This window comes from Loxodonta africana, chromosome 3 (assembly GCF_030014295.1).
Source record: "Loxodonta africana isolate mLoxAfr1 chromosome 3, mLoxAfr1.hap2, whole genome shotgun sequence".
NCBI lineage: Eukaryota > Metazoa > Chordata > Mammalia > Proboscidea > Elephantidae > Loxodonta > Loxodonta africana.
Window position 1 is genome coordinate 51,090,868 of NC_087344.1, and position 25,420 is coordinate 51,116,287.

Sequence of the window (25,420 nt, forward strand, 5' to 3'; positions counted from 1 at the left end):
TCAGGCTCAGCGCCCCGCCCCTCAGCCTGACCGAGCCTCGCTCAGGCTCAGCGCCCCGCCCCTCAGCCTGACCCAGCCTCGCTCAGGCTCAGCGCCCCGCCCCTCAGCCTGACTCGGCCACGCTCAGGCTCAGCGCCCCGCCCCTCAGCCTGACCCAGCCTCGCTCAGGCTCAGCGCCCCGCCCCTCAGCGAAGTCCAGACAGACGGCAGGCTCAGCGCCCGCCCCTCGTCTAGGCCCCGCCCCCCAGTCTTCTGGCCCTGCTCCCTTCCCCGCCCGGTAGGTCTAGCACCTGCAGGGCAAGTGGTTGCCCTGGGCAAGCTAGGCAGGAGACGCGGGCACCAGGGTGAAGTTGACTTAGCCGTGCAGCTGGCTGTGGTATTCGTACTAGTACAGGAGACGCGGCAAGGAAGTCCGAAGTGAAGGCCTTGAGGAAAGCCTGTCGGGCCGGAGGGACTTAGGGCCAAGTCCCCGAATTCACCCTCGCCTAAGTCCCAACCCATCCCCAAGGGAAGGATGAACCTGGAATTCTCGCCCTCTACCTTTTTTACCCGTGGCGGTAGAGGTGGAATAGTGGTTAAGAGCTACAGCTGCTAACTAAAAGGTGAGCTGTTTGAATCCACCAGGTGCTCCTTGGAAACCGTATGGGGCAGTTCTACTCTGTCCTGCAGGGTCGCTATGAATCGGAACGGTCTTTATGGCAACGGGTTTGGTTTGGTTTTGGTTATAGGTTCCCAGCCTCATTTGCCTATTCCCCAGCCTATTTTCCCAGTCTCTGGCCTCCATTTCCCCCTCTCGCCCTGTCATGGATTGAATTGTGTCCCCCCAAAAATGTGAGTATGAACTTGGTTAGGCCGTGATCCCTAGTATTGTGTGGTTGTCCTCCATTTTGTGATAGTAATTTTATGTTAAAGAGGATTAGGGTGGATTGTAACACCCTTACCAGGTCACATCCCGGATCCAATGTACAGGGAGTTTCCCTGGGATCTGGCCTGCACCACCTTTCATCTTACAAGAGGTAAAAGGAAAGGGGAGCAAGCAGAGAGTTGGGGACCTCACACCACCAAAAAAGCAGTGCTGGGAGCACAGTGCGTCCTTTGGACCCGAGATCCCTACGTGGAGAAGCTTCTAGTCTGGGGGAAGATTGGAGAGATGGCCGACAGAGAGAGAAAGTCTTCCTCTGGAGCTGACACCCTGAAGTTTGGACTTTTAGCCTACTTTACTGTGAAGAAATAAATTTCTCTTTGTTAAAGCCATCCACTGGTATTTCTCTTATACTAGCTAGATGACTGAGACAGACCCCATATCCTCCCCCTCCTCCTGGCGCTCACATTCACAATGATGGAAAAGTGGGCTATGGCCTCAAACAGGAGCAGTCAGATTCTGATGCCCTGTGTCCCCTCTTGGCCACCGGTACTAGCACATGAACTTGTGGGCATCCAGTTTGATCTCCACCCAGTTGTTGAGCAGAGCAAACGGGCACCTGTGGAAAGGCCGCCACAAAGATGGTGATGAACCCAAACTGCAGTGCTGGGAGTGGGGGGCATCAAGTCGGGGCCACCCTCCCTGCTGTGCCAGGCTCCCAGGGATTCAGCTCCGGCCCAGGGCACAGCCCCAGACCACAGGGGCCCTCCTCAGCCATCTCTGTACTCCTCAAACAGGCCCTCACATTCCATGAGCTCACCCTCCTCCTCTCAATGCCCCAGCTCCTGCCTGAGCTCGGGGTCTGGTAGTCCCACAGTCCTGCCAGCTGCCGATTCTACCTCCAAGCCTTCAGCTTCCTGGGCCTGTGGCAGGGAGACCAGATAATAGTCATAACAGCAGCCTTGTCCAGGAGCTTTCACTTCTATCCTCCCAAAACCCCTAGTGGGAGCCCTGGGTGGCACAGTGGTTAAGAGCTCAGCTGCTAACAAAAAGGTTGGCAGTTCGAATCCACCAGCCACTCCTTGGAAACCCTGTGAGACAGTTCTACTCTGTCCTACCAGGTCGCTGTGAGTCAGAATCGACTTAAGGGCAACAGGTTTAAGTGGTAGGCACCGTCATCATCCCCACTTTATAGCTGAGGACATGGAGACCTTGCCCAAGATTGGAAGTGGTAGGAAAAAAACAAAACAAATAAACTCGTTGTCATTGAGTCAATTCCAACTCATGGCGACCTCATGTGTATCAGGTAGAACTGCACTCCATAGGGTTTTCAATGACGGGAATCTTACACAGTCCCTGGGTGGCATAAGCTAAATAGAAACCCTGGTGGCCTAGTGGTTAAGAGTTCAGCTGCTAACCAAAAGGTCAGCAGTTCTAATCCACCAGGCACTCCTTGGAAAACCTATGGGGCAGTTCTACTCTGTCCTATATGGTCAGTATGAGTCAGAATCAAGTCGACGACACTGAGTTGTTTTTTTTTTTTTTTTTTTACTAGCTGAAAGATTGGTGGTTCAAACCCACACAGAGGTGCCTTAGAAGATAGGTCTGGTGATCCGCTTCCAAAAAGTCAAAGCCTTTTCTTGTAAACTACCCATAGCAGTTCTACTCTGCACAGATGGGGTCACCATGAGTCAGAATCGACTCGGCAGTTAGTAGCCAAGCACAAACCCTTTGCACCACCAAGGGACCTGGAAGTAGTAGAGCCAGGGCTCAAATCCAGTTGGCTGGACTTTGGAGGCCAGTGTGCTCTTAACCTCTATGTATCTTAGATGATCATTCTTGGCCTCTGGAACCCCTTCTCCAAAAAAGCAGTAATAGAAAACTCTAAGTTTACAAAACTCTTTCCTGTTCAGGTCTCATTTACTCCTCTCAATGGTGTTGCAGAGGTTTTATTGCCTCCATTGTACAAGTGAGGAAACTGAGGCTAAAACAGACCAAGGCCACCCAGCTCATAAGAGGCAGAGCTAGGACTTGTGCCCCTGTTTCCTGACTCCTCACAAGCGGTTTTTCTGCTTCCACTCTCATTAATACTCTCCTCGTGTCCTGACTCAGGCCAGCCCTGTCCCCCATCCCACCCCCTGCACTCACAGCACAACAAAATCCTCCACATTGCGGACCAGTTGTTTGCCCACTGTGATGATGAAGAGTTGCTAAGTCAGCTTGAGGAGGCAGCTGCCAGGGCCACACTGTGGTTGGCAGACACATGGTACCTCACTTGGGGACTGGAGGCAGCCAGGGGTGGTCCCACCTCCCTGCTAGAGCAAGGAGGTGGCCACCTGCTCCTTTCACCCACCTTGAAGGCCCCAGAGGCAGATCCTGCTCCTGCCAGACCTAAGGGTATGAAAACTCCACCCCACTGCCACCCAAGAGCCAGCTACCGGGGGTACTTACATCCTTGTTCTCCATGCCATACTGATGGGGTGTCCTACAAACCTCCAGGCCCACTATATCTGTCAGCAGTGTGCCCTCCCCCTTGGGGCTGGCTGCAGCTAAGCTCCATGCTGAGGTTGACCCCCTCTTCCCACTGTATGCTCCTGATCCTCTAGCCTTTTACCCACTGAGAGCTAACCCTGGTGACAGTACTGATGGGATGGCTGTTTCCCCAAAGGCCCCAGGGAGCCTTGTTCCCAAGAGCCTGATGGAACAATGGCCTATATTTACTGTTCAACCCATGAGAGGCCAATGAGGTATTTCTGGCCCAGAAATGAGGGATCATGGCGCTGAGGGGATGGTTCTTTTGGTGACCTTCTCTCTGATTGGCACCAAATGACAGTGGCAATTACATAGTAACACCACCTCCTGGTAGTCTCGCTCTGTATGATTCCTAATCCGTCCTCAATGTAGACTGGAAGATCCTAGAGGGAAGGATCAGCTCTGATTCATTTCTGTGTCCCCAGCATCTAGCCCAGGGCCTGACACACAGTGGGTTCTCAGTGAGTAAGGGCTGAATGAATGAATGGATGCAAGTGTTAGACTTTCACATCCACCCAACGGAGTGCTAGTATGCTACAGCTGAGAAAACTGAAGCCCAGGGAAATCAAGAATCAACTTCAAGGTCAACAGCAAGACCCTGTAGAGACAAAACTGGAGCCCAAAGAGTGCTGCTACTCTATTAAGCCCCCTTTCTGGGAGGCAACAGCCTTTAGGGAGAGGGAGTATTTACCTGCCTTTGAAGAATGCCACATAGCATGGAGAGGAGTAGAAATTGACGCACTGGAAGATAAAGACTTTGAAAGTGAAGGTGTCTTTGTGGAGGGTCTGGGTTCTGTGCATCTCTGAGCACAGGGAAGAGTTGGTCAGAGTTCTATTTATTGAGTACAAGAGGGCAGGCACAGCCCTTTGGGCCAGCCAGTACCATCCTGCCCCCAACTGGCCATCCCCTAAAGCCAACCATGCACCCCTGGTCACCCTCACTCAAGGATGGTTGAGCAGGCTGGGGTCACCAAAGTTGTAGCTGCAGACTCCAAGGTGTAGGTATCCCTTCCTCAAGGCTCCCAGTTCCCAAATGATGCCATGACACCCCTGTGTCTCATCTCCCTCACTCACCCCACTTGGTGAGTTGCTCAGCCAGCAGGGTATAGACCTGGCCCAAGAGGAGGATCGGCATCAGGTTGAGCACTGTGCTGTTGATGTTAGCAATGTTGCCAGCCTAGGCAGAGTGATGGTCCATCACCTGGAGCCCACCCATGTGGAAGGATGGAGGGGCCTGAGGATGCCCACATTGGACCTGGAGCCTGGAACAGTGCTCCCACCCTCCATTGCTATAAGGAGCACTCACTTGTGTCATTAGCACAGGGTTGCCCGTGTGGAACATCGTGATGCTGATGATGCCATGGTAAATGATGACAGACATGAGGAAAATCATCACCACGCACAGCTATGGGCCAGTGAGGAGGGCCCTTAAAGCTGATGGGCACCATACTTTCAGGGTAAGGACTCAAAGCCCCTCACCATGATGAGGATGAGTGCAAATCCAGTGAGTAGGCAGGGAAGGCAGGTACAGGGTGAAAGGAGGGTCCTTTAGGCCTGTCAGTGGGTTCTGGGCCATCTGGTGGGGCCAGGGCAGCAAACTCTGGATGGGGGCACTCCTGTCAGAGGGACAACGGCAATATGAAACCTGGATTCCAAGAGTCTGGGTGTTACCATCCTGGGGTGGGGGAAGCCCCTTGCCTTTTCCTGCCTACACAGGAGCTCTTGAAGTGCAGGAACAAGATCTGATTCATTTTTATTTCTGCAGGGCCTTTTCTTCCCAGGACATAGCTAAGAGCCTGTGGCTGGCTGGCTGGGTGAGTAGACAGAGAAGCAAACAACAAATGATTGGATATGTGGGAAGGGTTGGACAGACTGATGGATGGGTGGGAAGTAAGTGGGGAGATGTTGGGGAGAAACCAGAAGGCAAACAATCTGCAAATCTCTATAGATGGGTGCACAGGATGGGCAGATGGGTGGATGGATGGACAAGTACCTAGGTGGGTGAGCAGATGAAAGTATGGTTGGATAGATGATGGACATGAGGACAGGTGGATGGATGGGTGAATGAGTTAGTAGACTGATTTATTAGTTCACTCGGTAACTATTCACTGACTGCACACTACTGTACAGCAGATACTGGATAAGCTGTGGTGAAAAAACTGCCTAAACTAGTTGGGGAAACAGACATTAAACAAATGAACACGAATACATAATTGTGAATGAATTCCATGAAGAACTGTTTCTCAGGGATGGCCACTCTGGTTTACCTGAGACCTAAAAGATAACAAAGTGCTAAGTCAGGGAAGGGGGAAAGCACACCAGGATGGGGGAACAGCATGTACAAAGGCAGGGCCACTGTTTAGTCACATGACCTGTGTACTGTACTATTCCAGGGGATGCCATTTCACATTGACTGTGCTACTGCAGTGTTCCCTTTCTGTTTTTCAGTCCTCCAACACCTGTTTAACCAATACCTTATATTAAATCTGTCTGTTTAAATTCTCTCTGTTGAAATACCTACTCCGGTTTCTGCACTCCTGACGACCCTAATTGTTAGATGGATAAAATGATGGGTGGCTGGACAGATGAGTAGGTGGAGAGATATATTGGCAACTCATTGATTCATTGAACAAACATTTATTGAGCACCTTCTAAATGCTAGGGACTGTTCTTGGCACTAGGGATACAGCAGTCAACATCACACACAAGGTCCCTGCTTTCATGGAGCTCACATTCTAGTGGCAGAAGACAGACAATAAACAAAAAAGAAAATATAATGATACATGTGATGAAATTAAAACAGCGAAAGGGAGCCTTTTTGGATTGGGTGGTCAAGGAAGACCACTCTAAGAAGATGACATCTGAGATCTGAATGATAAGAAGCGGGCCGTATAGAGTCTGGCAGAAGAGGACTCTAACAGAGTACAGCCAGTGCCAAGGTCCTGGGGTGGAAATGATCTTGTGCTGTTCAAGGAACAGCAAGGAGTCAGTGGTCTGGAGAATTACACAGAGGCCAGATGACAGAGGGTCTTTGAATGGTTTTTTGAATGCACACCATGAGAGAACGCACTGGAAGGCTTTGAGGAAGATAATGCCAGGACGTGATTTATGTTTTCAAAAGATCACTCTGGAAGCTGTTAATGGATTGAATTCAGCAAGCACAGAAGCGGGGCAACTTGCAGTGGCCCAGGTGAGAAAATGGTGGCTTGGACTGGGGTGGTGGAAGTAGAGATGGAGAGAAGTGAACAGATTCAGGATCAATGATTAGATGTTTGGATGGACAGGTGGGTGGGTGAGTGGGTGAGTGGAATGCTTCTCCCCCTCTTTCCTGTTCCAGTCAGGGTCTCTCTTTGAGACCCAGCTCAACACCCAGAATACTCCCAACATTTAACCTTACCAAGCCTTATATCATCCTGATGTCAGGGGAGGGTGAAATGAACGGTGACCCAGGGAAAGTGTGTGGAAGAGAGCTAGATTTGTGTAAAAACGGCATGGGGGCAGTGTCTGACCTCCTCTAACTTCACAAAAAAAAAAAAAAATTTTTTTTTTTTTAAATCAAGATTAGCAGTCCAAGACTGATTCATACGAGGCAGAGGTCAGACATGCCCCCTTTCTCCACCATCTTTACCAATTCTGACACCAAATATCCCTCCCACGGCACTCTCTACTTCTCTGCTGGGTTTGATAATTCAACGCAATGGCCACACAGAACTCACAGACAATACTCACAATTATGGGGTTTATTAGGAAGTAACAGGTTACAGTTCAGGTTCGGGAATGCTCAGGATACAGTTCTTCCATCAGTACAGCCTCTTCTCAGCCAAGCCCACAGGCAGGCCTCTCTCTGGCCCTCAGCCTCTGCCCTGCTCCAGCAAGTGTTACAAAGCTCTTTTAGCTCTGCCGATAAGTACCCCGAGGCACACTACTCTGCCAGTCAGCCTTGGTGCTGGCTCTAGCTCTGTAGATCAACTTAGCTCCACCAAGTGCCCAGAAGCACCCTACTCTACCACCAAGCCTTCTGCCCAAAGTCACTCAGCTTTCTCACTGTCTCCTGCTGGTGTTTCTCTGCTACCGCTTCTTGCTGTCTTCAGTGTTACAGCTCTCTCTCTCTGTTTCCTGTGTAAAGATCCCAGGTCCAAGGCACATGCTCAGCTTTTGGCCCTTCTTGCTTGGTGGTGGTGAGATCCTCACTGCTCTGGAATTGGCTCTCTATTTAAGCCTAGCTGGATGGCAAAACTGACCAATCCCCTCATTAGGGTCCCATGTACCTTATTAGCATGGTCCCACCCAATCATTTGGTGGGAGTTATAAGACTATCGCAAGAAAGGCCATACAAAAGTGATCCAACACACTGCAATTTGGATCCTGGGATGTTGGACTCCAAAGTCTCTTTCCAGCATTCTTTGTGGCCTCTGGGAACTCTGGGGAGGGGAGAGCTGGGCCAGGAGAGCTGAGCTGGGCATCACTTCCTCCTCCTGGAAGTCACTGCAGTCCCAGTGGTGGGCCAGGGTGGCACTCTGTGCTTCCAGTGCTCCAAGAAGGCCGTGGCCCAGAAGGACATGAAGATGCTTAAGAACACAGTCCCTGGGTGGTGGAAGAGTTTGCCCAGCTGTGAGGGAGGGAGGAAGGGCACACTGCAGTGCATGGCCCACCACTGCCTTCCCCAGTAGCCAGGCCTTGGACGCTGGGCCCCAAACACCCATCCATTCCCTTGCCCTCTTCCCTGGCTCACTTTGGCCATGGCGGAGATCTCAGAAATATTCCACATGGCACATGTATCACAGCGTGGACACCACTGCTGGCAAAGATCTCCTCCCTGTGAGCAGAGGGTGCCCATCCTGGGAGAACCTATCATCAGCCAACAAGGTCACCCAGCCCATCCCCCAACCTCCCACAGTCACTCATGCAGGAGTATTGGTGCCCATGGTGACAAGGCCATAGATGAGGACCAGGGTGCCCATGGGGGCAGTGGGCAGCAGCCAGGCCATGTAGACGCCTGGAAGGGTGACAGAAAGTGTGTAAGCCCCCATCTCTGTACTCAACCCCAGCTCTCAGCCTTCACCGCAGTGCCAGAACCACTGAACCAAGCAAAGTAGATGGACACCTTATCCCCAAAGTACTCTCAGAGGTGGTCTGGGGGTTGGTACTTGTGTCAGCATCCCCAGCACAAGTACAGTAACTGGTGAGGGCTGAGGTCAGCACCAGGCATCTGGTACCTGGCAAGTCAAAAGGGCCCCAGGGGGATGAAAGGAGAGAGGGCTTCAGGGAACTTGAAAACGTCTTTCTTGATGTCCCAACAGTGCCATGATGTCAGGGCTCGGAGACAGCTGAGCTTGGGACATCTTTATCTCGTGCGGTGAGAGGGCCGCATGCAGATACCCTCAGCCAACAGGCAGGCAATGCCCATCTGTACTTGTTTCTGCTTCCCATAGACTGTGCAGGCCAGAATCTCTGCCACCTGCCAGGGAGGAGTCCTGGAGTCAGCTCGTGACCCTAATACCTTGCAGCGTGTTTTCTCCTTTTCAAAATAGGCAATTGAGAGCTTGACATAACTAACACCATAATGATATTCTAAGTAACGTATAAGTTCTTTTAGCTGTACCAGCTGCACTTATCTCTTTCCAAAGGGGTGCGGGGCCTTCTTGGCTCTTGTGGCCTTGGTCTCCCTCCTCTTCTTTGTTCTCTTGGGAGATGGACTTCAGCCTGCAAGGCGGCAGCTAGGAAGACTGCCTGGTGCTTTTGGTCTGCAACTTTCTTTCTTAGTCCTTATCTTGGTCAGAGTGAATTTGGCAGGCCGGTTCCACCAGCCAAAGATTTTTATGTAAAAAAAAATTTTTTTCTGCCTGTTACAAACATAAAGATTAGAGGGCAGATGTCTGGCTTGCATATCTTTAGTTTAATAAAGAGCTTTCTTGTAGTTCTTTCGTGATGTATACTCATTCAACTATCTGTGGGCTATGTGCTTGAAGACATGAAATCCTTGCAAAAATGATATGTAAGCTCTAAAGCAGAAATTGCTTTTTGGAACTCCATAAAGACAGCCTACTTTGCTGTTGGATCGCCTGTTGGTGTCACCTCCTAGTAAACGTTCTCTTTCTGACTTGGAGTACATTTCATTGGCTCGACTGCTCCAGGGCAAGATCCCAATCGGGTAACAAGCTCTGACCCCTTATGGTCCCAGATGGACCCACTCCAGGCAGCCGTCTCACCACTCGGTGCATCTGTGTGTTGGAGAAGTAGGAGTCATGGAATCGCTGCTCAGGTACCTGTGAGCAGAGCAGAGGTCAGAAGCTGAGTCCTCTGCCCAATGTAAGACCTAATACAACAGGAACCTAGAGTCTCTAGGCTTGGGGCAAAGGAGTGAGCCATTCCAGTTGCTAATGCCAGACAGCCCACCTGCCCACAGGGCTCTCAGCCTGGGTTGCGCGTGTTCTAGCCAGGTAAGTACCTGAGGGGGATTGAACGAGTGGGAATCAGAGACTGGGGCCGGCTAGGACATGACCTGGACTCCGGGCTGCGGAAAGGAAAGGGCTAGAAACCTAAGGTAAATTCGGCTGGAGCTGCCTCTGTGACAAGCAGGAGATTGGGCTAAACCTGCCGCTGGCGCCCAGCTCTCCGCGGATAGGCCCCGCCCACTCCGAGGCCCCGCCTCATCCACTCCTTGGCCCTCCTCTCCTCACTTTCCAGTTTGGAGCCGCAGAAGGCGCACAAGTAGAAATCACGCGACTTGTTGGACACGTGCTGCTGCAACGGATTGCGCAAGCGCAGCCGCAGCAGCTCCATCGAGCTGCATCGGCAGGGTCCCGGCCAAGGGCAGGATCATCCGCACCAGTGGAGACTCCTTCTGGGGCTGACCCTGTCCCGCCCCCTTCCACCTGCAGCCGCGCGCGCGCACGCTCAGTTCCTCGGCATAAAACAGGAGGGGCTCCCAGGGCGCGCTCAGCTTGGCGAAATGGACCGCCCTGCCGCGGCCCTAGGCTGGACTGCGCCCCGGGGGGGCCCCTTACCTACAGTCCGGGTTCGATACTGGCTTGGAGGCGCCGGGCCACGGTGAAAGATCCCATTCTGTGCACGGGTCCTTGTCGCCTTCAAAAGCGCTTTCACACGAGTTTCCTTGTTTGAAATTCAATCGGGGAGGGAGCTAACACCCCCATTTTACAAAAGTAGAGACAGACGCTGAGTTGGCCGGAGTCACCCAGCAGTTATAATAACAATAGTGGCCGCTCGTTCTCATTTATCGGGCACCCACAATGTGCCCAGGCCCTGGGCTGGTTGCTGTACACATTTCGCCCGTTGATCATCACAGCACCTCTATGGGACTACACTACGGTTAAACTCATTTTACAGGCGAGCTGCTCAAGTCGCTCCTTCAGGTCACAGCACTACTAAGGGAAGCTCCGCTCAAAAGTCGGATCCGGAACCCGAGCGGCCCGCCCCCACAGCGCTCACCTCCTCCAGGAACAGCCCGGCCCGCGCGCAGGTTCTGCTGGAACTTGTCGCATCAGCGCCGCTGCATGAATCGCTGTCGCTCCGCGCGCCGCGGAGGTCGCACTTTCCATCCATAGCGGTGGGAGGAACGGGGTTAAGAATGGTCTGCCCCACCCTGTCCCATTTCCGTCCTGAGTGGGGAGCGCCGCGCTGGGCTTCTCAGCACTATTAGGGCCAAAATCAGAGAAAGGAGTTTGCGCTGCAGCAAAAGGGACTGGGGTTAATTCGAAGGAGAAACTGTTCGTTGCAAGAAATAGACAAGGGACGTGACGGGACTCCTCTGGGGAGAAAAAAAAGGAGGGGAGAGGGCATTTAAAGGAGGGACCGTGGGTTGGGTACGCTGACCCAAGTCTCACTGATCTTGGTTTTCCCGTCACGGAAGACGTTTTCCCTGGAGTCCGGAACACTGATGCTGCTTCGGAGTGCGCAGAGAGAGTCGTAGTGGGTCCGCGTCCGGATCCCCACCCCCGTCCTGGGCGCAGCAGGCAAGAGAGTGAGGGCCAGGGACCGCGGGTGCAGTTGCAGGCCAGGCCCTGCTCAATCAGCACAGCCGGGCCGTCCCACCCTCCGCCCCCCAGCCTGCCCATCCCGGGCTAAATATAAAATGTAACGGAGGAACGCTGTCTGCACGATCTGTGAACCTTCTCCCTCTCCTCGCTCTCGGCCCCAAAACCACCACCACTGCCATAACAACAAGGACAAAGGTAATAGCGAACGGGTAACGCGTCCTTAACTTGGTGCCTGGCACGGTGCTAAGCATTTTACACTCATTTACTTCTTGTAACGTAAAGAAGTGGATACTGCTCTTAGCCCCATTTTACAGATGAGTCACCTGAGTCCATGAGAGTTGAACAGTCCAAGGTCACTTAGTTCTCCCTCTCCTTTCTTCTGAACCCCGTCCCACCTCAATCCGTCCCCCTTGACCCCAGGATCTGCTCCTTCTATCTAGCATAGAGTTGAACATCAGCTCTTCAGTCTGTCCCAGTCTTGGGTCAGAGGTCACAAGGAAGGAGGGCCACCCCCTCTCCCCCAGCCTGGCCCTCTAGGGACTTGTCTCCACACACCTCCAACCTGTCCTGAGCCCCCTGCCCCCATCTGGGCTGTCCCTCCCCCACTTCAATCCGTGCCCCGCAAGTTGGGAGTACAGCAGGCACCAGGCTGTCCAGGGGATAGGGGGATACTGAGTCACCCAGGAAGTCCCACCTCCAGGGTGAACTCACCCAAGGCCTCTGTGACCCACCCAGCAGCTGCTGCAGGTCTGGCTCCTGCATCCCCTGCCCCATTCTGGGGCCATACCTCGCCCAGCCCAGGGTTCTCCCTGTTGCCCACAAGGCCACGCTGGGCTGGCCTCAGGCAAGAGTTTCACTTACCAGCTATTGGAGGGGCCCCTGGGGAGGTGAGGGGAGGAGAAAGAGAGGAGGAGGGGAGGAAAGCAAGGAGAGAGGGAGATGTCAGCATCCTATTTCCCCTTCTACACAGCCCCAGGCTCTGGTTGGAAAAGCAAGGGAGAGGACCAGGTGGAGGCCTGTGAGGGGCTGGACCGGAAGACAGCATTAAGGGCTGAGGGGAAGGACAGTCTGGGGCGGGGGGGTAGACAGCAGGCTAAGAGCACCTGAGCTGTGTCCTGATCCTTGAGCAAGCACCTGTCCCTCTCTGGGCCTCATCTGTAGGGAAGGAGTCTGGGGCTCCCTCAGAACCAAGTTGGTGAGTAGAGAGGAGGAGGGTGTGAAGTTAGATAACTGGGAGAAACAGCACCAGGGTTGGGCCTGGCAGTGTGTACCCACCTCCACGCAGGTGGGGAAGAAAGTCCTCTCTCCCCCCTGCTTTCTTGCACAGCCCCAAGCTCAGGAGACTCAGGGGCCCAGGAAGGAGCATGCTACTACATTTTCCAACTCTCTCCTCTAAGTCAAGGCCCACCTCAGAACTAGCCTGGGGGTATAATCACCACCCCTTCCCTTCTGGGGCCTCAGGGCCCATGGAAGGGGCAGGGGGTGTCCCAGGGTATTTGTCTTTGAGAAGCTGTTGGGACGTTTAACCTAAGCGTGAAATTTCTAGCACAAAATGGAGACGAGACTTCCTGATGACTTTTTTATTGACCTTCCAGAGACTGCCTCTGCCTTCAAGTCTGGAGGAACCCAGCTTTATCTGGTCCCCTCCCTGGACAACAGTACAGGACTGGCTACATAATTTACGGAGCCCAGGGCAAAATGATAATGCAGGCCCTTGTTTAAATATTATTAAGAATTTCAAGATGACAACAGCAAAGCATTAAATCAGGCTCGAGGCCCTTCTGAGTGTGCTCCCCTCCCCACGTGAATGTCATATGCTCAAGAGACTGGACCTGCACATAAGCACAGAAAGATATGTGCATGCTGATCTCATGCTCTTGTGAACCTGCTCAGGGAGTTACAGCCATCAGCTATTAGAATTACAGCTCTGTGGCTCCCTCCTCCCTCCAGGCCCCCAGTTCTGCAGTTTAGTCCAGGCTCCTGGGGAGGGGGGGTGGCCTGAAACAACCACAACAAAAACAAACCTGTTGCTTTTGAGTAGATTCCAACTCATAGTGACCCTACAGGACAGAGTAGGATTGCCCCCAACAGAGTTTCCAAGGAGTGGCTGGTGGATTTGAACTGCCAGCCTTTTGGTTAGCAGCCGAACTCTTAGCCACTGTGCCACCAGGGCTCCAGGGGGGGTGGCCTACTAAATATTAAAGTGGCACTGGGACTGGGACGGTGGGGTCACTGGGACGGTTGCCCCCCCCCCACCCCCACCCCCACCCCCACCCCCACTTTGTTCTCATTCATAGAGACACCCACAGGAAACGGCTCACCTCATCTCTTGGTTTGGGGTGAAGGTGGGTGAAGGGGTCAGTTCTCTGGCCAGGGCAGCACTAAGCAGGAGAAAACCAGCCCGCCACGTGCGCACAGTGGAAAGGATCGGGGTCATTCCTCCAGATCAGCCTTTGGGCTCCGGGCTGAACGGGTGCCTGAGAAGGAAGCGGAAGCTTCCTTTCTAGGAAATTTGAAGCCTCGAGATAACTGCCTGGGACTGGAGGTTCACAGTCTGGCCCAGGTCCTGCCCTACCTACCCTTTGCTGCTGCCCAGATGGGGTAAGGTCTACTGGAGATAAGTATAGTGGGGAAGAGGCTGCAGGGTGCTGGAAACAGTGCTGAAGGCTGTAGGGGAAGGCCTGTGGCCCAGGAGTGGGAGCAGGGGGTCTAGGATGGGCTCAGAGTCTGAACTCCTAGCCTGAGTTGTAGGTTAGGAAGTGCTGAAATCAGTCCTTCCTCTGGCCCAGGCCCTGGAAGGGTGGACAAGCCCACAGGACAGTGCCCAGGTAGATAGACTGGCGGTGTGCATGGTCACGAAAGCATGGAGCGGTGTGCCCAGGGGCATGCCAGTGTGAGCCAGGACAGGTAAGGATGAGCCCACAGCAGTGAGGGAGGGAGGAGGGCACTTTAATACCTGTGCTGTTGTGTGTGCACATGAGCTGGAGTGTGTGCACAAGACCATGTGTCTGGGTGTGGTGTGGGCAGAACTGCCAGGGCTTTCTCGAAAGGGAGCTCTGAGAGGCAGCTGGCTTTGGAGGTACTATATCCCAGGTTCAGGCCAGGACTCAGGCCAGGGGTCCATCTATGGGGCCAGGTGGGATATCACTCAGGTGGTCGAAGTATGAAGCTACCTCCCTGGGACCCCCCTCTGTAGCCTGCCTCCACCAGCGTCTCTGGGTATGGAGGAGGGTGAGACTCAGGCCTGGGCCTAATCATGCACCTTCCTACTCCAGTCCTTGCCTGCCTCCCACTGGGCAAAGCTGCCCATTAGGCTAAATCATGCCCTGGGCCAGTCCTGGCACCCGCCCAGTGCTACTTTCTGATTCCCAGGCTGTCCCGTGCTCTGTCCTAAGCCTGGCCTGATGGCTTCCTGATCAAGAAAGACACTACAGAGTAAGGGGCTCTCCTCCTGGACACTGCAGTTCAGTGTGACCATGTAACTGGGTGCTGGCCAAGGGACTACAGGCAGAAATCATGTATGCCTTCCTAGGCCTGGTCCATAGAAACCTCCTGGTGACCCTCCATTTGCTCATTCCATCAGCTGACTGGACGTGGATGCCCCAAGGCAAATTTGGAAGTCACACGTAGCAGATGTCAGAGCCTGGGTCTCTGAGTGAGCACATGGAGCAGAGACCCACACCCACCATTGCCTCCATTTGGGTTTTACTCGAGCAAGAAATAAACGCCTATAAAGTTAATGTTATTATAAATAACATTGAGAAGAATGGGAATTCCAGAACACTTACTTAATTGTGCTCATGAGGAACCTGTACACAGATCAGGAGGCAGCTGTTCGAACAGACCACGGTTTAAAGTGGTTTAAAGTCAAGAAACATGTGCATCAAGTTGTATCCTTTCACCATACCTATTCGATCTGAATGCTGAGCAAATATTCTGAGAACCTGGACTATATGAAGAAGAATGCGGCATCAGGATTGAAAAAAGATTTACTAACAGCCTTCGTTATGCAGATGACACAACCTTGCTTGCTGAAAGGGAGGAGGACTTGAAGCACTTACTGGTGAAGATCAAAGACCACAGCCTTCAGTATGGATTACATCTCAACATAAAGAAAACAGAAATCCTCACAACTGGACTAATAAGCAACATCATGATAAGCGGAGAAAAGATTGATGTTGTCAAGGATTTCATTTTACTTGGACCCACAATCAACACCCACGGAAGTAGCAGTCAAGAAATCAAACGATGTATTGCATTCGGTGAATCTGCTGCAAAAGACCTCTTTAAAGTATTGAAAAGTGAAGATATCATCTTGAAGATTAGGGTGCGCCTGACCCAAGCCATGGTATTTTCAATCGCTTCATATGCATTGAAAGCTGGACAATGAATAAGGATGACCGAAGAACGGATGCCTTTGAATTATGGTGTTGGCAAAGAATATTGAATGTACCATGGACTGCCAGAAGAAGGAACAAATCTGTCTTGGAAGAAGTACAACCAGAATGCTCCTTAGAAGCACAGATGGCAGGACTTTGCCTCACATACTTTGGACATATTATCAGGAGGGGACCAGTCCCTGGAGAACACCACCACGCTTGGTAAAGTAGAGGATCATCGAAAAAGAGGAAGACCCTCAATGAGATGGATTGACACAGTGGCTGCAACAATGGGTTCAAACATAGCAAACTGTGAGGATGGCACCGGACCGGGCAGTGTTTTATTCTGTTGTACATAGGGTCGCTGTGAGTTGGAACGAACTCGACGACACCTAATAACAGAGTTAAGCCACTGAGATGTCAGGGTGTACATGTTATAGCAGGTAGGTGTTTCGGTTTTACCTCAACTAATATGGGTTCTTACCTGAAGTCATTGGAGGCCCAGGGCCCTGCTGAGGCACCCCCTCCCCATCACCTTCCATGGATGCTCAGAAGGAGGAAGGGCAGCGGGGGACTGGAGGGCTGTTTAAGCCTTGGGGACTTGCCCACGCAGCTCCTCAGTTTCCAGAAGTCCAGACCCCAGGGCAGTGGGAGGTCAGAAGGCACTTAGACACCCTGCAAACCAGAGGGGTCACCGCTGTCCTACAGAGCCTCGTGCCCCTCCACACTGCCACAAAGTCTGCAGGAAAAGTTCTGTTGGGGCAGGGGACTTCCTAGGCCTCTGTCCTCCCTGACCAGCCTCTCTGGCCAGTTCTCGGGATGGGATCAACAGTCCTGCCTCAGCCTCAGGCCCTGGGCTCCATCTTCTGTCCGGGGTCATTTGGGTCACCTGAGGGTCAGGGTGGGGAATCACACAGGTGCCCACTCATGCTGCCACCACTCCTTAGATAGGGGTGTTCTCTGGGGGGCTGGGGAGCAGGCCAGCTGCCACCTGGTCCTGGTGCCACAGCTGCTCAGCGAGGCCATTAAGCACGTGGGCAACATCAGCCAGCCCTGCCCGGCCATCCAGTGTGCGCCCGTCGGCCAGCCGCCGCCCCGGCACACTCTTCACCCGCAGGAGAGGCAGCTCCCAGGCCCGCCGGAAGGCTGTGAGGTCCCGTTCAGGCACATCTGTGTGCATGTACTGGTCAAATCTGGAGGAGGGTCAAGGAGCCTGGCCAGGCACCTCTGCTCCCTGCCCCACCACACCCAGTTTTCTCCTTCCTCCCTGAAGCCCCACTCCCAGGGCCTGGGGAAGGTCATCCTGTCTCCTTTAAGAGAAAGTCCACGGGCTGGACCCCACACCAGGCAGAGTCAGGGTCTTTAACCCCCTTAGACCACACCTTGCCAAGTGTGGCCTCTGACAGTTCCAGGGGCCAGCCAAAGGATACTTGGAGCCAATTACTATCCTGACAGCACCAGGAACCTGGCCTGCTACTCGGGCCAGCTGTCCAGGTAGGTCCATGAAGGAGGCGCGGTCAGTAAAGGAGAAGAGGAAGAGGAAAGCATCTGCCTTCTCCTGGCAAGCCTGGGGATGGAAAGGCTGACAGACGCACAGGACAGGGGCCGGACCCTCCTATCAGCTGCAAGGACCTGAGAAGTCCAGCACAATCTGTCCTTGCACTGATTGGGAAATTGAGGGCCAGAGCAGGGAGTGCAGAGCCGGGCTGGGACCTAGTCCCTAAAGCAGCTCTGAGCCCTCTGGCCCAGGGCAGTGCCCTCAGCCCATTCATGCTCGGCTCCAGCTCCTGCAGACCAGGCAGGCTTGGCTCAGATATCTTTGCTCAGGAGCCCACCTCAGACAACCAGCCCCTCCCCGGAGCCTATCCGGGCCCACCTGCCTGCTCACCGGCAGCATGTGATCAAACTTTTTGAGCGCAGACTCCCCGCAGTCCCAGAATTCAAAGCGGAACATGACGACACGGCCGGTAGCCTGTAGCTTGGCCGGCCAAAATACCACGGTGGTCTGGATGCCTAGGAAGGGTAGGGTCAGCTACTCAGCAGCACGGAGGTGGGGTGAAGAGGGTCAGGGGTCAGGGCAGAACAGGAAGAGAAGATGCATCTCTGCCCCCGTAGGCGCCAGTCTGATGGGGAGGCACCGTCCCTCTCCTGGGGGAACCCCCAGTCTAATGGAGGAAGCACAATTGCCCTGCCCCGGAAGAGCTCAGTCTGATGGTGAAGGCACAGTCCCTGGCCAGGGAGAATTCCTAGTGTGATGGGGGAGTGGAGTGAGGACAGAGACCTGCCCTGGAGGAGCCTCCAGTCTATCTGAGAGATGCAGCCCAGCCCTAGCCATGACAAAGCCATTTCACTGACACGGCAAGTTGCTATCAAGATGATCCCGACTCACGGCGACCCCATGTGTGTCAGAGTACAACTGTGCTCCATAGGGTTTTCAATGGCTGATTTTTTGGAAGTAGATCACCAGGCCTTTCTTCCAAGGCACTTTTGGGTAGACGTGAACTGCCAACCTTTTGGTCAGCAGTCAAGTATTTTAACCATTTGTACCACCCGGGTGACTACAACAGGATGGATCAATCATCGCCCAGTGGGAGGGAACAAAAAAGGAAGATTAATATTTCCTGAGCACTAACCTTGAACCACCTCAATGCTAGTTACACCACTATCTCTAGTACCAACCACCTCACAACAACCCCTTGGGGTTAGTACTATTATCCCCATTTGACAGAGGAGCCAATGTAGGCTCAGAGAGGTAAAGGGACTTTCCAAGGTCACAGAATAAGAGATGGGGCTGGGTACAAACTTCGGCTTGTAGGATCCAGGGCCAAGCTCTTCCTCCACCCCAGGGAAGGCCTGTTGGGGCGGACAGAGCCCAGGAGGCTGGTCTGGGTCGGGGCCTACTTACCGGTGGTCTCGTGGTGCACAATGGGCACCTCCAGGCCAGCCAGCTTAGCCACCAGCGCTGTCTTGCCCACTCCACTCTTCCCGGACACAAAGATCTTGTAGCTGGCAGTGTCAACGGCCACAGAAGGGGGCAGCATCGGTCTCTCCAGCAGCCCTGGGGCAAGAGGCACCCAGCAGGGTCACGGCATTGGCCCTGCACTGGCCCCATCAGGCCCTGGTTGGACAACCTCATTTCTAAGGGCTTTTTTGGAGCTAACCATGGTTCGGGGTACTCATTGGATTTTACAGAGGCCTGGGACACAAACAGGCTGGCTGAGGTCCCACAGATCATCAGTCGATATTTATTTTTCAGCTGTTCGCAACCTGGGTGACTCACTCAGGTGGGTATATCTGGCTATTAACAAACACCCCAGAATATCTTCAGGTAAATTGAACACTGCAAAAATTTAAATTAACTAAAAACCAGTTGCTATTGAGTCTTTTCCAACTCACGGAAATTCATGTGTGTCAGAGTAGAACTGTGCTCCACAGGGATTTCAATGGCTGATTTTTCAGAACAGATCGCCAGGCCTTTCTTCTGAAGTGCCTCTGGGTGCATTAGAATTGCCAACCTTTCAGTTAGCAGCTGAGGGTGAACCATTTGTACCGCTCAAGGACTCGCTGAAATTCTTTGTTGTTGTTGTGTGCCGTCGAGTGGATTCCAACTCATATCAACCTTATGCCACAGAGTAGAACTGCCCCATAGGGTTTCCTAGGCTGTAATCTTATGGAGGAGCCCCGGTGGTGCAGTGGTTAAGAGCTTGGCTGCTAACCAAAAGGTCGGCAGTTTGAATCCACCAGCTGCTCCTTAGAAACCCTATGGGGCAGTTCTACTCTGTCCTATAAAGTTGCTATGAGTCGGAATCAACTTGACAGCAACGGGTTTGGTTTGATTTTGGTAATCTTTATGGGAGCAGTTCGCCACGTCTTTTCTCCCATGGGGCGGCTGGTGGGTTCAAACCACTAACTGTTTGCCACCAGGGCTCATTTATTTAAAAAAAAAATTTTTTTTTTTTATTTAGTCCCTTGTTATTCACAGTGAGGAACCCCAGTGGTGCAGTGTTTAAAGTGTTCAACTGCTAACCGAAAGGTTGGTGGTTTGAACCCACCAGCTGCTCCTCAGGAGGAAGATGTGGCAGTCTGCTCCCGTGAAGATGTACAGCCTTGGAAACCCTATGAGGCAGTTCTGCTCTGTCCTATAGATCGCTATAAGTTGGAATTGACTCGATGGCAGTGGGTTTTTTGGGTGTACTCACAGTGTGGTCCCTGGACCAGCAGCATCAGCATGACCTGGGAGCTTGTTAGAAATGCAGAGGCTCAGCCTACTCCACGCCTTCTGGATCAGAATCTGCACTTTAACAGGAGCCCCATGAGAGGCTATGCTTAGGATAATGGTGCAACAGATTCCCCTCAATGTGAGTTTCCCTCTCGTTCTCTGATCTTAAGCCTTCTGGAGCTTTGTCTCTCCTGCCAGAGCTGGACTTTTGGGCTGATGCCAGGCCACTCTGCTAGCTGGCCGGCTGGGACCTGCCTCATGAATTGGCTTTATCCTGGGCACTGTGTTTTTTTCCTGCAGACAGCAGGATAAGGAAGAGGCTTGCCACTACTTACTAGGCCGTGATCCCGGGCAGGTGTCCTAACTTCTCTGCATCTGTAAAATGTACTGTTGAGAAAACTAAATGGGAGTCTGTGGTGTGAAGTGCCCACACAAGACCTGGCGCAGGGTAAGGGCTCAATCAACAGCATCTCGGGTGACAACCGTTCCTGGCAGGGTTTCGGCTGTTTCCATGGTTCCTGGCACTGATGATGGAATTAGCTCTAGGGAGATTTGGGGGTGGGGACCCTAGGGATAGGGCTTTCAGGGATCCCCAAGGCTGAGGAGTGTAGTGCAGCAGGCCCCCTCTGCCCGGCTTCTCTGCTCCCTGAAGGGAGCAACAGGTGACACAGGAGTGACAGGTGACAGGCTGGGGGAGGGGGGACTCACCAAACACCCTCCGACGGTTCTTGCGCAGAATGCACCCCAGGTACTCCTTGCCCTCGGCGCTCTCATGCCAGTCTGGGATAACCATCGAGCCTGGGGTGGGTGGCCTGGCCATGGCTGGGCACCCCGACAGGGTACCGAGGGGCAGAATGCTGGAAGTGGGAAGTAGGGAGACAGATAACTCCCAAGTTGCACTTGTGATGGCTCTCGATCCCCTCTCTGCCTGTCCTGTAGGGTCCCAGCTCCCTCCGTGGGGGTGGAGCAGTTACGGAGTGCCACCCTTCTTATCCTGATGAGCTTTTTTCGGAGTGCAAGCTCCCTTGCGCTGTCCTGGGGACACACTCCCGTCTTCCCCTTATCACCGAGGAGGTGCAACTCCACAGCCCCCTCTCTCCATATTGCCCCGGGAGGGCATTTTCACAGCCCTTCTCCCGCTTGTCACCTCCAGGGGGTCACACAGCCCCACTTCCCCTACCCCCCTGATCCAGATTTCCGGACCATCCTGGCTCTCACCGCCCGCAGCCCCCAGCCGTGAGCCACCCCGGGTGGACACCGCTCCTTTAAAAGCTCGCCCCGCTCTCCCGCCGCCGAGCCCGCGCGCCCAGCTTCCGCCCAGCCTGCTTCCGGCTTCAACTCTTTAGTGGAGGGTGTTGCCATAGAAACGCCAGGGGGCGGGGTTGGGCTGTCGGGCTCCAGGGAAGGGGAGTGCTCGGCCCTCTAGCTTTTGACGCTTACCATGCGTCCACTGACACCCCGGACAGGACCTTTCCCTCTGGGCCACGGATTCTCTTCACTGCTCAGGCCGAGCTCGAATCTTTCCTGCAAAACCTGGTCAAAAACCCCCTCCTCCGGCAGCCATCCGTTTCTGTGTCTCAGTTTCCTCTTCTATAAAATGGTGGTAAAATACTGTTAACTCCTTGGATAACTGTTGACAACAGTGCCTGGTCCATAATGCTCAATAAGTTTAGTTACTATGGTTGCTATTATTACTGTAATTATTATTTCTCTTTTAACCCCAATCAACAGGCCCTCGGAGACTAGTTAGGCACCTGCAGCTGGACAGCTGGGGAAACAGCAGCTAAGAGAGGTCAAAGGTCTTGCTCAGGGTCTTTCAAAAGAGTCAGAAGCCCCTGGGTGGTACCCTCCAGTCTTTCCTTATTCAGGATTAATACATTCTGTTCATTCAACAGTTAATGGAGCACCTACTGTGTTTTGTTGACTATGCAAGAGTGTTCGACTGTGTGGATCACAACAAATTATGCATAACATTGTGGAAGATGGGGATTCCAGAACAGTTAATTGTGCTCATGAGGAACCTGTACATAGACGAAGAGACAGTCATTTGAACAAAACAAAGGAATACTGCAAGGTTTAAAGTCAGGAAAGGTGTGTGTCAGCGTTGTATACTTTCACCATACTTATTCAATCTGTATGCTGAGGAAATAATCCAAGAAACTGGACTACATGAAGAAGAATGCAGCATCAGAATTGGAAAAAGATTTACTAACAGACTTCCTTATGTGGATGACACAACTTTGCTTGCTGAAAGTGAAGAGGACTTGAAGCTCTTACTGATGAAGATCAAAGACCATAGCCTTCAATGTGGATACATCTCAACGTAAAGAAAACAAAAATCCTCAAAACTGGACCAATAAGCAACATCATGATAAATGCAGGAAAGACTGAATTTGTCAAGGATTTCATTTTATTTGGAGCCACAATCAACACCCATGGAAGCAGCAGTCAAGAAATCAAGTGACTTATTGTACTGGGCAAATCTGCTGCAAAAGACCTCTTTAAAGTATTAAAAAGCAAAGATGTCTCTCTGAGGACTAAGGTGTGCCTGATCCAAGCGATGTATTTTCAAATGCTTCATATGCATGTGAAAGCTGGACAATGAATAAAGAAGACTGAAGAAGAGTTGATGCCTTTGAATTGTGGTGTTTGCAAAAAATATTGATTATACCGTGGAGTTCCAGAAGAATGAACAAATCTGTCTTGGAAGTACAGCCAGAGTGAGAATGTTCCTTAGAGGCGAGGATGGCAAGACTTTGTCTCACATACTTTGGACGTGTTATCAGGAGGGACCAGTCCCTGGAGAAGGACGTCATGCTTGGTAAAAAAGAGTGTCAGCAAAAAAGAGGAAGACCCTCAAAGAGATAGACTGATACAGTGGCTGCAACAATGGGCTCAAACATAGCAACGATTGTGAGGACAGTGCAGGACTGGGCAGTGTTTCGTTCTGTTGTACGTAGGGTTGCTATGACAACAACTTTGTACCTTGTCTGTTCTAGGGAATATAGTGGTGAACAAGAAGCCCTTGCCCCTGGAGCTGACATTTCAGCACTGAGGCTGTGAGCCCCTTTGAGGTGTGAGCTCTCTCCACTGCTTCAGCACTGGGTACCGGGCCTCTGCTTACTAATGCATGATCTCGGACAAGTCTCCTAACGCCTCTGTGTCTGTAAAATGTGTTGTTAAGATCAAATGAGAGTCTGTGGTGTAAAGTGCCCAGGCTTCTTGCAATGCGTCCAGTAGGGCAAAACACAAGAGCTAATCTTTATTGAAGACCTACTAGGTGCCAGAGGTTACCTGGTTTAATTTTATAAACAAATCTATGTAGGAAATATTATTCCCTCTTTTCTTTTACAATGAGGAAACTCAAAGACATACATGAGTTGTCTGAGGTCACACAGTGCTCAGGGGGAAAACTAGCCTGAAACCCAGGGTTACCTGACTCAAAAGTATACACCTGCTGAGCCAGATTGGGTTTTGTGCCTTTAAAACTTTGCCTCCCATCTGGGGTCTTAAATGCTAGCAAGTGGCCATCTAAGATGTATCAATTGGTCTCAACCCACCTGGATCAAAGGAGAATGAAGAACACCAAGAACACAAGGTAATTACGAGCCCAAGAGACAGAAAGGGCCACATAAACCAGAGACTACATCAGCCTGAGACCAGAAAAGCTAGATGGTGCCTGGCTACAACTGATGACTGCCCTGACAGGGAACACAACAGAGAACCCCTGAGGGAACAGGAGAGCAGTGGGATGCAGACCCCCAAATTCTCATAAAAAGACCAGACTCAACGGTCTGACTAAGACTAGAAGGACACTGGTGGTCATGGCCCCCAGACCTTCTGTTGGCCCAGGACAGGAACCATTCCCAAAGCCAACTCTTCAAACAGGGATTGGACTGGACAATGGGTTGGAGAGAGATGCTGGTGAGGAGTGAGCTTCTTGGATCAGGTGGACACTTGAGACTATGTTGGCATCTCCTCCCTGGAGGGGTGATGAGAGGGTAGAGGGGGTTAGAAGCTGGCGAAATGGACATGAAAAGAGAGAGTGGAGGGAGGGAGCAGGCTGTCTCATTAGAGGGAGAGCAATTGGGAGTATGTAGCAAGGTGTATATAAGTTTTTGTGTGAGAGACTGACTTGATTTGTAAACTTTGACCTAAAGCACAATAAAAATTAAAAAAAAAAACAAAAAAAAAAACTTTGCCTCCAGCCACTAGGAGAGCTGTTCCTTGTGAAGGTGAAAGTGGCCACAGGGCCATGAACCCACAAATCTTTGTTAAGGTCCCTTATATTTTAGTGGGTGGGGAAGGACAAGGATGTGTAAGACAGAACGGTTTCCCTCAACCTGCTTACACTACAGCTGGGCAGAAATACAAGATGAAGAACCATTCCTGCAGGTGTCTGCAGCTTGAATCCCTGGCCCATACTCCCAGGGCCCACGGCTCCCCTTCCTGTGGCTCTTCCCCCATCTGCCCAGAGTCAGGGTGCTCTCTCCTGTGGTGCTGGGCTCTCTCCTTGGGCCAGGAGTGCCTCAGTGGCTGGGCTTGGATCTGATCTATCTTTGGGTTTCCAGACTGGACATCCATCCATCCCTGCCCTGGCTTGGTGCGTGGAGACTCAAGGTGTGAGGAAGCAAAGCAACTTGGCAGAATGAGCATGACAGTGACCTAGAGACCGGGGAGAGTGAATTCCTCTTGGGCACAGAAAGGGAGGCAGGTCAGAGTTGCCCGTGGCCAGAGAGTTAGAGTTAGGGCAGTTGGTCTTCACTGCCCTCAGGGAGCTCATGGGGAAGACACTTCAGTGGGTATCAGCCTTACCTGGGGGCCTGTTTAAAAGATGGATTCTTGGGCTCCATCTCCTAGATTCTGGTTCAAGGGGTCAGGCTCATCTGGGCACCTGCACATTTAAGGAGAGCATTGGGCAATTCTGAAGTTGGGGTCCATAGACCTCGCTTAGACAAACACCACTGTTGGGGCCAGGAAGTGTTCAACTGGAAGCCAGTCAACAGCTGGGGCCTGGCAGTGATGCAGTCAGAAGAGCATATCAGAAGGATGCTCGTGGACCATCTTGGTCTATCGAGTTCCGCTCTCCTGTGCTCCTTTGGCCACTAAATTTCCTGTCCCCCTAAGCAAGTGGCTTCTTCTCTTGGGCCTCAGGTGAAGCAGCTGCAGCATCTCCCTAAGGGCCCTAGCATGGACCCGTCTGTTGGTCCTCTCCACTGTTTGGCCTCCTCATGAATACATATTGAGCACTCTCCTGGTCAGGCCCAGCCAGGCCTTGAGGGGAGGACTCATCAAGGCAGGGACAGTCCCCTGCCTCAAGGAATGGATGAGAGGCCAGGTGGCACAGACCCATAGGCCTGAGCTGGGGACGGGGTGGGTAAAAGTGAGGTGTGGAGTGACCCACCTGAGGATGGGGTTGGGGTAGGACACC

The 25,420-nt window shown here is 52.5% G+C and overlaps 1 protein-coding gene across 5 annotated transcripts; it reads right to left on the minus strand.

Annotated features, from left to right (window-relative positions):
* Positions 1-13,705: 13,705 nt before the first annotated feature.
* CPLANE2 (ciliogenesis and planar polarity effector complex subunit 2) lies at positions 13,706-21,319 on the minus strand. 5 transcript variants are annotated; one of them, XM_064281351.1, is made up of 6 exons: positions 21,208-21,319; positions 20,698-20,846; positions 18,676-18,828; positions 17,659-17,783; positions 17,201-17,337; positions 13,706-16,963 (listed from the first exon to the last, which is right to left on the minus strand). In XM_064281351.1, exons 2-6 carry the CDS (start codon positions 20,807-20,809, stop codon positions 16,714-16,716), a joined length of 777 nt encoding a protein of 258 aa, XP_064137421.1. In that variant the 5' UTR covers positions 20,810-20,846; positions 21,208-21,319; the 3' UTR covers positions 13,706-16,713. The 5 variants fall into 5 exon arrangements, with proteins under 5 accessions (XP_064137421.1, XP_064137419.1, XP_064137423.1 ...); XM_064281349.1 differs by having other exon boundaries at positions 17,201-17,352; XM_064281353.1 differs by lacking the exon at positions 21,208-21,319 and adding an exon at positions 19,970-20,061 and having other exon boundaries at positions 17,201-17,352; positions 20,698-21,201.
* Between the last annotated feature and the right edge of the window lie 4,101 nt (positions 21,320-25,420).

Coding starts and splice junctions, on each gene's coding strand:
- CPLANE2 (XM_064281349.1), bottom strand. CDS start 20,809: ATGGCCAGGCCACCCACCCCAGGCTCGATGGTTATCCCAGACTGGCAT. Junction 17,784..18,675: donor TGTGCACCACGAGACCACCG/GTAAGTAGGCCC, acceptor TACCCTTCCTAG/GCATCCAGACCACCGTGGTA. Junction 16,964..17,200: donor AGGATAGTAATTGGCTCCAA/GTATCCTTTGGC, acceptor ACCCTCCTCCAG/ATTTGACCAGTACATGCACA.